Raw genomic sequence first — 13,922 nt, forward strand, 5'->3', positions numbered from 1 at the left:
AACTTTAATATTAGGTCATGGCGCCGCAGTGCATGTCAGCTACAGGGGGAAGATCGCCCAATTTCCTGGCCGCAGGAAACCATGAAGTTCGATCCCATTAGGGACTTCTGGAAAAAAACCTATCGGCCGGGTGACCTCCCCTCCCGGCTCTACGTGGGGCGTGTGTGCTTTCGTGCGGGGGGGGGGGGGGGGGGTGGCGAGGGTGCACCGCGTCGGCGTCGGCATCCCCGGTGGCGGCTTCACGGTGGTGGGCACGGCCTCGGCAGAGCGGCTCTGCTGCGGCGGCCTCACGACTGTGCAGTGGGCAAAACGCGGACGTCTGAGAAGGCACCGGCCCCGGGAGAGTGGCGGGAAATCCGAGGCATCGGTGACGGCGTCGCGGCGGTGGGCACGGCTCCGCTGGAGCGGCTCCGCTGCGGCAGCACCACACCCTGCTGACTCAGACTGATTCGGGTAATAGTGGCTCGCAGACACGCCGGGAATAAATCGTTAGTGATCGATAACAGCCTCGTGTGGTTTCTACGAGTGTGGGGAAAGTGCATGGTGGTGTGTTTGCGCTCGCCGGAACGCGTGTGGTCGGCGCGCGGTGTCACGGTAGAAGAAACGCCGCGCCCGAAGGACTCGGCGAGTGAGCGCTTCGTCCTGTGACCCCGGACTCCAGCCCTGCTGCGTGTGGGCTATCACCAATCCCAAATATCCGCCCCTCCAGCCCTTTAAATAAACTCCAATACAACCCCCCAATCGGCTACGCGTGTACGAGTGACGTCCCTGCCCTCTGACCCCCGACCCCCCCGTCCCGCGCGTGCGATTGGTGTGTCGCTCTAAAAAAATCCCCGCCCCGCAGCCCTTTAAACAATCTCCATTGCCCGCCCTCGGCGGCAATGCGTGTGCGAAGGACGTCATTCGCTCTGACCCCTGACCCCCCGTTCAGCTCGTGTGAGTGGTGCGCGGAGTTGTGTGAGCAGAGACGTCGCGTTTGAGTGGCTGAGAAGCGACGGATTGATTCCAGGCAGCCACGTGCCAGCCCCGAGCTATGCCCCACAAACAGGACCTGCGGACCCGAGGGGCTGCGGCGTGAGGAGAGGAGCCGGAGAGCGGCAGCCCTCTCCCCGCGAGCGAGGATTCGAGTAGCGGCTGCTCTCACTCGACCGAGGAGTCCGGAGCCCGCAGCCCTCTCGAGATCAGCCCTCCCCCGGGGGGGGAGCCGGGGGCCATCGTCCCCCACAACTGACAACCTGTGTACCAACTGGCCGAGCAAGAGTTTGTGTGTATTTGAGCGTAATCGTGCCAGTGTTTAGCTGTACCAGGGAGTTTTATGCAGCAGAATGTTTCGGTGTAGCAGGGTGTCCGGATTGTGCCGGCACACTATACTTCTATCCGTAATGTCGTAGGGTGAGCTCCATTAAAAGTTTACTCGGACCCCAACCTGTCAAAGCGCCTAATCTTTGAACGTGGTTCTCAACATCGTCCCTCACCCATGCTATGTACCTATGAGACGTCCTGCTTTTACAAATGTTGATGAACTGGAGGGCAAAGGTCTGGAGGACCCCACATGGAGTCTGGTTTCTCACACCCGAGCCTCCTGTGACATTTCTGGAGGCTTCTCTGGGATTTTTGTCCCATTTATTGAGTGCGGATTTGGCTTACTTCTGGCTTCATCCCAAGACGTCATCCAGTTGGGAAATACCCGAAGGTTGTGGGAGTCGCCCCGTGCTTCAGTTTATTTCCAACCCTCGTAATGGCCGGTTGCTCACCAGCCGGAAGTCTTTTGCTGCTTACACCACGACCGAGGTGTTGAGAGCAGCCATCTCGTGGCTGGTCGGCAATGGAGATGGTATTATCGATTAGGGGAGCGTGAGTCTGTGGCGTTGGTGGTGCTGCTGTCACGGAGGCGACACGAGTTTAGGAAATTCAGTTTTGTGGGTTTCCTGTAGGGAGCACTGAAAGATCCTCTCTTCCTCTTTCTCCACCCTTTGTCTGTTGTCTCCATGTCCCCGTTCAACTCTTTCTATGCCGCTTTCCTTGAATGTGCAGCCGCCTTTACGACCTCCCCTCTCCCCTTCTCTCCACCTCCAACCCATCTCCGTCGTAATCTCCTCCCCTTTGTTCAGGCTCTTCCCTTTCTTCCTCAGTCTATGTATGGGGTTATTGTTTATCGGGCTATTATACAAAAAATGGAGTTTATTTTAGCCTTTGAATAGGATTTTCTGTTTTCTTTCGGTAGCGTGTTGCGCACATAGGGAAGATCGAGCCACGCCACCGGTTCCCATGATCAAAATCTTTCTCAACTTGTCTCCCTCGGTAGGAATGCCTTTTCTTCTCCAGCAGGCAATTGTCTTCTCTCTCTCACCTCCGTTATTTCTTCTGATGCGCTTTCTTAATCTCGCTTGCTGTGTGTATCGACTCTATCATTCAACAAGGGCAAATTTAAAAAATTGCTTTTTTTTCCTCCACTGCTTTACCACTATACCTCCTGAGTGGGTACTCGGAGTTTCATCTAATGTACTATTTGATGAGTCGCTTCCACACAGCACAAAGGCGGTAGCTATCCGAACTGTAAATTTTTCTTTCAATTTCGAAAGATTCTCGAATTATTCTTGGCCAGCAGTAGCTAGTTTTGCACAGAACTTCAACATTAAAATCAACTGAGTGTCCTTGTTGGCACGTGTGCTCTGTTACTGTTGAACACGGGTGCCAACAAATAATACATTATTTAAATGCATGCCTATAAAGGGCAGCATACTTCAATAGGGATTACCATTGGTACGGCTATTTTAATACACAATAGACAGGAAGGACAAGATCAAAGGGCTCTCATAATGCACATGCATAATGTACGTTGACTCGGTAATCTCCCCCCCCCCCCCCCACTTTGCGCGAGAGTGTCACAAATCTGGCTGTCGCCTGATGAAGCTAGTTGTAATTACTGGCAAAACGTCGTACTCCGATTGTAAATGTTGTGGCTTGGCTCTCCAAAGTACCAGTGACGAATTGGCTTGTTCTGTTTCCGTGACAACCCTTACTAGTTGGCTGTGTCGAGTGGTGGCGGGTTTTAACGACACGTTTAAATATGTACGCGATCTAACCCAAAAAACACCTCTATGGATGATATTGGGCCCGAAAGCCTACGTGCTAAACCAAAATTAAAAATATATACAAAATAACAATAATTTCTAGTTTTCCTCATTCACATCGTGATTCGTATGAAAAGACATGAGATGATTGAGACATGTTAAATCATAAACTATTTATTAATATATATATACAGATAGTCCTCGACAGCAATGTCCTTGTCCACGTGCAAACAGAGTTAGGATAGCAGCCTCCTTTAAAAGTCAGAGTAGATTTATACGCTGTAGAAGACAGTTGACGAATCCTCGCTGCTTGATTCCTCCTCGGATCCCTTCAGCAGTGAATCATCACCAGTCTTCTCTGCCTGCTCATTCTCCATGTGGTCAAACAGAACCTACTTCGCCACAAGGAGGCTTGGCATGCAGGCTACATGACCCAACCAATGTCACCTTGCCTGCAGGAGAAGCTCACGAATGGCACTCTTTCCAGTTCTTTCAAGATGTTTGAGCTCCCCACACGATCCAGCCTGCTTAAACCCAGCATGGATTGCAGGCAGGCCAGCCTGAATGTTTCAAGCTAACACAGATGTATGTTTAAAGGGGTCCAAATTTTGTAAGCATAGAGTAGAGAGGACACAATTGTGGCCAAAAGACCCAGAGCTTTTAAAAGAAGCCAGGTAGCTTCCACACAGCATCACACAGCCAATACAGACACACAGATACATTACCAGACACATGGACATACATACAGATACACACACAGACACAGCACCGATATGTACATGAGAATCACACTCACACCACTTCCTTCACATATTTGGCCACTTATGTCACCCCAAATGCTGATATTAACACAATACACGAAGTACAGAAATCGCTTGCTAATCGAGAGGGTTAGGTTCCTGGAAAAAGCCACGGCAGGCAAATCCGTGGTTGGTCAAGTATAGGGGCCATGGTCAGACTCGTCGTAGCTTAATTAACTTGCCTGTTTATTAACTAAACACAATAAAATACAGTACATTACACAATAACGTAATAAACATGAACATTACATTAACTTTACATACCTTTAATATTAACGGTGATGATGAAAATGTATGTATTATATTGAACTTCTTTTGTACCGTACATAGCCAACCGTCCTATTCGGAGGTGCGGGGGAAGGGCAAGATACTAAAATAAGATGATGGGGGAAGGGGTGGTTAGAAGGAGGAGCTCAGCTCACCCTTCCCCTCTTCCTCCGAGTCATCAATGATAGATGAGTGGGCAGGCGAGGAGGCAGGCGAGGAGGCAGTCACAGTGGTGCTGGTGGCTGGATCAGTTGTGCTGCTGGCTGGATCGGTGGTGTTGGTACTTTTCATTTAAAAAGTTAGGATGCATGGATGCTGTGTTTTTTTAGTGTAAGTTCCGGTACACCTCCCTCTATGGTTGCGATACGACACGGTCTTTGGCCTTCGAAAATCACAACAAAGCAGACAGACAGCTGATAGGCTACGACGCAGCCCCATGGGTGGCGCGGAGGTGCAGAGTAGAACCGCATCCCCACAACATTTGTAAATTGCGTGTTGCAGACCCGTGCTTACAGGCTGCGTTTAGTAAATTGGTATACAGATAATAAAACGTGTATAACATAGCCATTTCCGTGACCAGTCACAAGCTAATCCCTCAGCTATTTGATATGTAGACCCCCTCTGTCAAGGTGCCTCACTTCTCCCAACCAGCTTAAAGTCGCTACGAATCTTAACAGCGTTCATTGAAGCTCTGTGGATGTGTAGGCCTTTACTTTAACATCTATTTCTGTGACCAGTCACAAGCTAATCCCTTTGCTATTTCAATGCTAAATTACTAGTTGCCTCTGTGGATGTGTAGGTTTTGACTTTAACATCGCCATTTCTGTGACCAGTCACAAGCTAATCCCTCAGCTATTTGCACAAGCTAATCCCTTAGCTATTTCAATGCTAAATTACTAGTTGCCTCTGTGGATGTGTAGGTTTTGACTTTAACATAGCCATTTCTGTGACCAGTCACAAGCTAATCCCTCAGCTAATTGATATGTAAATCCTTTTGTCAAGGTGCCTCACTTCTCCCAACCAGCTTAAAAGTCGCTACGAATCCTAACATCGTTCATTGAAGCTCTGTCGTCCCGACACGTCTGTTCCCTTCACCTGAAGACAGCCGCTTGCGTTGTGGCCGAAACGTCGTGAGAATTTTATTGTGTTATTTTATTATTTTATTCTCATTCTACGTGACTTTACCAAAAGAACCAAAGAAGGTGTATACATGAATTTCGTGGTAGGCAAGTCCGCGGTTGGCAAGGGATTGCTATACAGGCATTATGTACAGAGGTGATGCTTGTCTGTGGTGTGATGGTGTGTCTGCATCCAGGCTAACATTCTCCGAAGCACTAGGAGATGTGATTTGCCGGCATGGTGAGACGGAGCCAACGACTGCCCCTCTGTGTTTGGTGCTGGCACACGCCGTGTTTGCCGGGTCTGGTGCCCACGGGAAGGCAGCTGAGGCCCTGTGCTGCCAAGGCCGAGTGCAGGGAGCTCTTGCCTATGTCCACACCTGTGACTCTTTCAGCATGGGTGAGGTTATGATGCGTGCTTTGTGCGCACGCTACACTGTTCAGCCACATGGATTTTATTTCAGTAGGTGGCAATTTACCTGCTATTTGTGGTGCACTTGTGCAGAAGCATGGTTTTAAAACGTCTACAGTTATATAAACAAGTTAATTAAGTCTTGATTTGAAGCTTTCGTGATTGCAGGAATCCATACTCTTTGGTTCTTTCGGTAAAGTCATATAGGTATAAAATAAAATAAATCATGACGTTTCGATCGCAACACAAGCGGTCGTCCTCAGGCGGAACAAATATAATCCAGCAGTGTAAGTGAATTAAGTGAAGAGCTGTTGCATGGATATATTTTATGATTTGATAAAGATGACTCGCAATTTAGAACCCATGAGTTCAACTCCCGGTTGAGATCAACTTAACTTCCTGGAACGCTCTTCCTTCTGATATTAGGAAGCCACTGGAGCTATGCACTCTTAAATCTGGATTGAAAACTCATTTCTTTAGAACTGCTTTTTGTTTTTAGTTTGTTGTCCTTCTGCCGCACCTCTGATTAGCACGGTTGGCTACATACTCCTTGAAGGAAGTTCAACGTACACAAAAATTCACGGGGGTTGGTAAAATTACTTTAAATTTGCAGGAAGTGAATGGTAGTCCTTCCTACTCTTTGGTTTTTTCGGTAAAGTCACGTAGAAATAAGAAATAATAAATTTACATAATAGCATACGACGTTTCGATTGCAACGCAAGCAGTAATCATCAGTTATAGAAGAGCTAAATTTAAGAGAGAGAGGAAACACAGAACCGCAGATATATATAGACACCTAAGTAGAGGGAGTTAACACAGAGACACAAAGAGACACAACGTACGGAGCACAGAGAGATAGGGTCTCTGTGCCGAGGCCTTAGCATGTAGGGGAGACAAAGAGAGATGGAGAAGCACATCAAATCAAACAAGATTTAGTAACATTTGGAAACAATATAATGCAGCACAGAGGGTCGGTCAAAACACAATTAACGCATGGTGTGGCTGATTACGTTATTTCAAAGATTGCTAAATTATAGGTTAAGAGTGATGGAGTACAGATCGCAGACACATATATAGATATCTAAGCAGAGAGAGTTAGCACAGAGACACAGAGAGAGACACACACATGGGACACAGTGAAACAATGCTTCTGTGTCGAAGCTTTAAATAGAGGGAGAGGGGGGGGGCGGAGACAGAGAAAAGGGATCCACGCACATGCCGCTGCAGCGTGGTGAGGGGGGGGCACAAACATCAGATTAGCATGCCCACAGGGACTGTGGAGAGAGACAAGACACATACACGTAGACACAAAGGCAGAAACACAGGTAGAGACAACACTGAGACACAAACTTAAGTTAATTGTGACATTTGAGAGAGAGACAAGACACATACACGGAGACACAGAGGCAACGCAAAGACACATACTTGATACCTCCCCATAGAGGTGGTTCAAACTTGATTTGGTGCTTTCGTGACTGCAGGAATTACTCTTTGTTTTTTTTCGGTAAAGTCACGTAGAAATAAGAAATAATAATAACGTAATCAGCCAGACCATGCGTTAATTGTGTTTTGACCGACCCTGTGTGCTGCATTATATTGTTTCCAAATATTACTAAATCTTGTTCGATTTAATGTGCTTCTCCATCTCTCTTTGTCTCCCCTGCATGCTAAGGCCTCGGCACAGAGACCCTATCTCTCTGTGCTCCGTACGTTGTGTGTCTTTGTGTCTCTGTGTTAACTCCCTTTACTTAGGTGTCTGTATATATATCTGCGGTTCTGTGTTTCCTCTCTCTCTTAAATTTAGCTCTTCTATTTTTCGATTTAAAGCTTTCGTGACTGCAATGATTCATCTTCTTTGGTTCTTTCGGTAAAGTCACGTAGAATGAGAATAAAATAATAAATTGATAAAATAAAATAACACAATAATATTCTCACGACGTTTCGGCCACAACACAAGCGGCCTTCATCAGGTGAAGGGACGAGACTGTCTGGTAGGACAGCGCTGGAGTGAAAGAGCCACGTTCAGATCACGGCCTTTAAGCCTCAACTTTAGCACCACGGATAGCTACGGGCCCCGTTCAGACGGACGAGTTCGTCCATGGTCGGAACAGAGGAGGGGGAGAGAGACAGCTGCGAGGCGCTACTCATACTCCATGTTGTAAAACCATACCATTAACCGTGGTGTGAGAGGTATTAAGAGTCAATGCTGGCGAAGGGGCTGCGGTCTGATGATTGCTTGTGTTGCAATCGAAACGTCGTATGCTATTATGTAATTTTATTATTATTTCTTATTTATACCTGACTTTACCGAAAAAAACCAAAGAGCAATTTCTGCAGTCACGAAAGCACCAAATCAAGTTTGAACCACCTCTACGGGGAGGTATCAAGTATGTGTCTTTGCATTGTCTCTGTTTGTGTCTCCGTGTATGTGTCTTGTCTCTCTCAAATGTCACACTTAACTTAAGTTTGTGTCTCAGTGTTGTCTCTACCTGTGTTTCTGCCTTTGTGTCTACGTGTATGTGTCTTGTCTCTCTCCACAGTCCCTGTGGTCATGCTAATCTGATGTTTGTGCCCCCCCCCTCACCACGCTGCAGCGGCATGTGCGTGGCTCCTCTACTTGCTCAGTCCAGTCCATGCTAATTTGTATTCCTTTTCTCTGTCTCCGCCCCCCCCCTATCCCTCTATTTAAGGCTTCGACACAGAAGCATTGTTTCACTGTGTCCCATGTGTGTGTCTCTCTCTGTACGTCTCTCTGCTTAGATGTCTATATATGTGTTTGCGATCTGTACTCTATCACTCTTAACCTATAATTTAGCAATCTTTGAAATAATGTAATCAGCCAGACCATCCGTTGATTGTGTTTTGATAGACCCTCTGTGCTGCATTATATTGCTTCCAAATTTTACTAAATCTTGTTCGATTTTATGTGCTTCTCCATCTCTCTTTGTCTCCCCTACATGCTAAGGCCTCGGCACATAGACCCTATCTCTCTGTGCTCCGTACGTTGTGTCTCTTTGTGTCTCTGTGTTAACTCCCTCTACTTAGTTGTCTGTATATATATCTGCGGTTCTGTGTTTCCTCTCTCTCTTCAATTTAGCTCTTCTATACCTGATGATGATTGCTTGCGTTGCAATCGAAACGTCGTATGCTATTATGTAATTTTATGATTATTTCTTATTTCCACGTGACTTTACCGAAAAAACCAAAGAGTAATTCCTGCAGTCTCTAAAGCACCAAATCAAGGTAGTCCTTCCTGTTTAAATTCCTTCCCCCATCAGAGGAGTTACAGAATGTCCTTCTGTGGTTCAGGGCCACCAATAAAGATGAGTAAGTGCTTGTGCTTTTTCGAGCGTAGTGACCACTGATATTTGGACTGTTTGGCGGTCAAAGCAAATTAATTAATCAATGCCCCCGTGGCTTTCGCAGAGGACTGCATATACCTGGTTCTCCGCTGTGCCAGCGTGGAACTAGTCCGGGGTCTCACTCAGGGCTGGCGGGGACGGCTCCCCATGCTATCCCTGGGACTGGTAGCCTCAGTCCTGGTGTCTGCCCAGCGGACTTGCTACGCCATGCAGCTCCTGCGTGCCATCTACAGCTGCGGGCCAGGTGAGCTGTACATCACCGCTGCATGATCAGCACAGCATGCACTTAATTAACTACATTTGCAATTGGGACCTATAGAGCCCCTGAAGGACAAATGCATCTCTCCGACAGAGAACACGTAATTACACAGCCACATGGCAATGAATAGCCAGCTGCTTGGCACTGTTAGCAGAGTGCTCAACTTGCATTTGGAAGGTTGGAGGTTAAAATTTAGTTGAGGGCAGACTCAGCTGTTGACTTGTCTGATTTCATTAAATTAAGTACACCAAAATCTTGGCCATCGCGGGTTTTCCCATCGTGGATTTGGCTATTTCCACCACGTTTATTGAGGTACAGTTCACCGTTTGTGCTGCCATGGCTCGACCATTCGCGGCTTTGACCGTGAGATTCCTGTGTCGGGGAGGCTGACCCCCGACTCCCCGCTCATCTGCGATCCACTGCTCTCCGACTCCCCCCCCCCCCTCGCTGCGGCCCCTCGAGGCATGATTTAAAGGGCTGTATGAACCACCTCGCGAGTACGCCGCCGTGCCCCTCTCGCACACGCTAACCACGAGCCGCACAGTGGCGATTGCACCCACGCGGGTAAATTACACGCTCGTGCGCAAACACAGGCAACCACAACGAGAAGGCTTACAACACCATGCACCCCTCTCCGCACTCGCAGGGACAACACGACAAGGTTTATTGTCTACTGGCGATTTATTCTCGGATTAACGAAGCTAATCTACCCGTGTCAGTGTGGGCCAGCAGGGCAGGTCTAACCTATCTCCCGGCGGTCTAGGACTCAATATGTCCCATCTCTCCCTACTCACTCTCCCTAAGGGATATTCCCCTTTGTCTTACCTCTCTCCTCCGTACTTACAATCCGATTTCGAGGTGTAGGAAGCCGTGGAAAGGCGAGGCTGCACGTAGCTTTTGCTGGGAACCGGGCTTAGCTGCTCTGCGACTCATCTCACGGACGTTCCAGTAGCAGGGCACGATGACTCCTCCGATCCCTCACTCCAGAAGAACCCGAACAAAAGAGACTTTGCCCTTGACTTCCCTCCCTTTTTATCGTCCCTACATCAAAAATAACGTGCCGCTAATCCGCTGGCCTCTCGTCCAATCCGGAGCCTCGGATTTCCCGCTCTTTGCTAATCGGATTAGTGCTCTCTCCGACGTCCACCCCCTACACACGCTGTGCAAGGGGAGGGCCCCCTGCTTTTCCGCCGCTCGCTACTCCGCCCCACCCCTTACCTGCCTGCTGACCCGTGTCGAGTATCGAGGTGCTCTATCCACGGTGGCTCAGCAACCCCCGTCGTGACCATGTAATTACAACCCAGGTCACGGCGCCGCGGTGCACGTTAGCCTCGGGGAGGTCGCTCAATTCCCTGGTCGCAGGAAACTATGAAGTTCTGTTCCATAAGAGGGCTTCTGGGTGAAAACCTGTCGGCCAGGTGACCTCCCCTCGGGGCTCTATGTGGGGATGTGTGTGTGTGTGTGTTCATGTGGGGGGTGTTGGGGGAAGCGCTGTGACGGAAGCCGGGTGGCTTTGTTGCTGCAGCACCCCCGCCGCAGGCACGGCTCCCACGGAGTGGCTTCGCTGTTGTGGCACCACACCTGTACATTGCGCATCGTAAATAAGTACTATGTAGGTACTCTTAACTGCACTGTGCTCGCAATCCTGCCGCAGAAGAATATACATATTTTCGTTTTCAATCTATAATATTACTGATCATTTACATAAAAAAAATACTTCCTGTTTCATGTTTCGGTTCATGTAGGCGAACATAAAACAAAGGAGGGGGTTTCGTGTTACGAACCGGGAACCAAACCATATTTTTTGAGTTTGCGAATTGTGTTTTTTATGATTGCGGCTATTGTCAGGAACGTAACCCCCACGATGGGCAAGGTTTTGATGTGCTGCTTTGTATAGAGTGAGCATCGGTCATGACATGGATAGACTCTCTCCGACCATAGGAATGTGGAATTTACACCGTTTGTTTAGAGTCACCAAAGGAAATTATTACTCTGCACATATCACTTAAGAAGATTCTGTACGTTTCTGCTGATCCAGTGATAAATATTCGAAATACACCAACAGGGGCAGAGAATGGCTCATTGCACTGGAGAAAAATCAAATGTTAGTCTAGTAAAACCTCTCGAAGCCGAACTCGATTACGGGGCAAGTTGGAAAAGCTGCAAAAATATACATAAACCGGAATACGCTGACCAGGAACACTGTTAGTTCGCTAATTAAGTTGCGCGATAGGACACGACATGCGTATGTGCACACGCAATTCTCTAGATGTAAACACATGAACTTCTCTGTGTTATTTGCTGAAGCCATATGCATGAACTCCACGCACATCCATGCGCTTCGCCAGACTCTTGCGCTATCTCGCTTTCTCATGCTTCCTTACCCTCGCTTGCTCTCCCACTCTATCATATTTTTGTACATTTGTTCTATATTTTTTCAACAATACCTTTTCAAGCCTTGGGGATCAGCTTACTTCTTGTGTTTCAAATGCCACCTTTTATGTTTTCTTCGGTTTAAGAATCAGCATTACAAGTGTGCCTCATGGTAACAGACTCAGATAAAACTATACAATAGTGATGATTGAAGTATTCAATGAAAATTTTTTGAACAAATTTAATTCATCTTCAATTAAGCATTGCCTTTCTGTAGCAAAGAAGCTCGAGTGCCTTGTAGATCTGCGTAGCTAAACTGTAAAGGGCCACCCAAACCAATTTCAGCAACTCGGCAATAAGTGAGACGAAATATTATTCCTTCATCAACCTGCACGGCGAGTGTGAGTGAAGGTCAATCCGCCGCCATGATGCACACTCCTTCACCACGGTCCTCCCCAGCAGCTCTGGATCCACCATCTACAACACGGACTTTGTCTTGCAAATGAAACTGTCGAATTTGAGATAATTAGCTACCATGGTGTGATGGTGAACACACTGTTGTTCCTTCTCCCTGGCATGGCAGCAGAACATTTTTATCTAAATTCTCCCACTTTTGGCCACTCCTATCTAAAAATGATCTTACCTTTGGTCACCCTGCCGTAAAAAGGTGTACACCACAGTTAGTCGATTGGCCATTTCCGTATTGTTACATGACGTCGGTAAATATAGGCCAAATACTCTGTAGACAGGTTCTCAAGATCTGCCTCGAGTGGAGGTCCCTCCACAAGCAGTGCTGCAAACAATCAATTGCAATGGTGCACCTGTACCTCAACTTACTGTGTTGCTGACACCACCACTCCACGGTTGTTCCTTAGACTGTCTCCGAGAAGCCATCGAGCACGACGCCGTGTGCCCCTCGCCCGGCTGGCGGGGCCTTGCAGAGGAGTGCGAGCGCCACAGCTGCTCTGACCTGGCGACCGCCATCATCGCTGCCGTGGCCCCCATGCCGCTGAGGAGGCTGGACCATGATGAGGGCTGGGCCGAGACTGCAGGGGATGCCCAGCTTCCTAAAGGGCGAGACAACAGCGAGGGACGCTCGCTCATGGAGCACGTGTTTTACTGAGTGACTGTCACCCAGCATAAGCCCCTAAATAAATAAAAATGTTGACACTGGCAGTAGGACTGCCACTTGTCTGGTTTCGACTCAAGACAGTCGAGGTGGCAGGAATTAATATGTACCGATATCTGGTGGAATTCTGTTTAAGTTTATTACAATTTAGTGCACAGTATTGATACACCGAAGGTCCTACGCTGACTGAGAAATATGCCTGTCTGGGTTTGGTCTGTAGAAAATGTGTCAATCCTTTCTGGTTGTGGTCTTTGCAGGCACCACTGTGCATTGGGCATGGTGGCGGTGGTAAGACGCACCTGTGATCCAACAGAATGGGAGCGAGGTTTGTGGGTTGTATGTATGTTGAACTTATTTTTCACCATATGTTGCCAACCGTGCTAATCGGAGGTACATTAAGACATCTGTGTGTGTTATAAATTATAGGTTGAATGGTCTTTAGAAGGCAGAACAGCAAGTGTGGTGGGGCGGGGATTCGGAGCTGGTCTGGGGGAGGGTCTGGTGGAGGTCTGGGGGGGGGGGGGGTGTTCAGGGTGGGTCTGGTGGGGCTCCAAGGTGGGTCCAGGGTGCTCCAGTGGGAGTTCGGGTTTGGTCTAGGTGGGGTCTGGGGTGGGTTTGGGCAGGTCCCAGGGAGGTTTTGGATGGGTCTGCGGGGGTCCGGCATGTGTTTGGGGTTGGTTCGGGTGGGGTCCAGGGGGGTTCAGGGGGTTGGGGGGGTCTGGTATCTGGCCGGGGCAGTCTAGGTTGGGTTGGGCAAGGTCTGGGGTGGGTCCTCGGGGTTCCACGGTGGGTTTGGTGTGGGTCAGCGGTGGGTTAGGGGAGGTCCGGGGTGGGTCCGAGGGGTTTCCTGGGGGGTATCCTGGGTGGGTCTGGTGGGGTCTGGGTTGGTTCCAAGCGGATTCTGGGTAGGTTCTGATTATTTTTTGGGTTGGTCAAGGCTGTCTCCAGTGGTATGGGGTTGGTCCGGAAGGGGTCCAGGGTGGGTTCGTGGGGTATTTGTGCTATCCTCTATAGAGACTGGTAGTGTGCACCATTTGTGCATTTGACTGCGGTGTGATGTTAATTACTTTGCTGTCTTCTTCCTTGATGCTAAGTCAATGTATTTAACATCGCATAAACGTATGTTAA

General features: G+C 48.4%; 1 protein-coding gene across 1 annotated transcript; it reads left to right on the forward strand.

The window, feature by feature from the left end:
- Positions 1–3,274: 3,274 nt before the first annotated feature.
- LOC142906432 (clathrin heavy chain linker domain-containing protein 1-like) lies at positions 3,275–13,279 on the forward strand. Its single transcript, XM_076054169.1, has 3 exons — positions 3,275–5,659; positions 9,098–9,277; positions 12,541–13,279. The coding sequence occupies exons 1-3, from the start codon at positions 5,407–5,409 to the stop codon at positions 12,786–12,788; spliced, it is 681 nt and encodes a 226-aa protein (XP_075910284.1). The 5' UTR covers positions 3,275–5,406; the 3' UTR covers positions 12,789–13,279.
- The last annotated feature ends 643 nt before the right edge of the window (positions 13,280–13,922 follow it).

This window comes from Petromyzon marinus, chromosome 64, assembly GCF_048934315.1.
Source record: "Petromyzon marinus isolate PM22_M1 ecotype Great Lakes invasive population chromosome 64, UKy_Petmar_22M1.pri1.0, whole genome shotgun sequence".
Taxonomy (NCBI): Eukaryota; Metazoa; Chordata; class Hyperoartia; order Petromyzontiformes; family Petromyzontidae; genus Petromyzon; species Petromyzon marinus.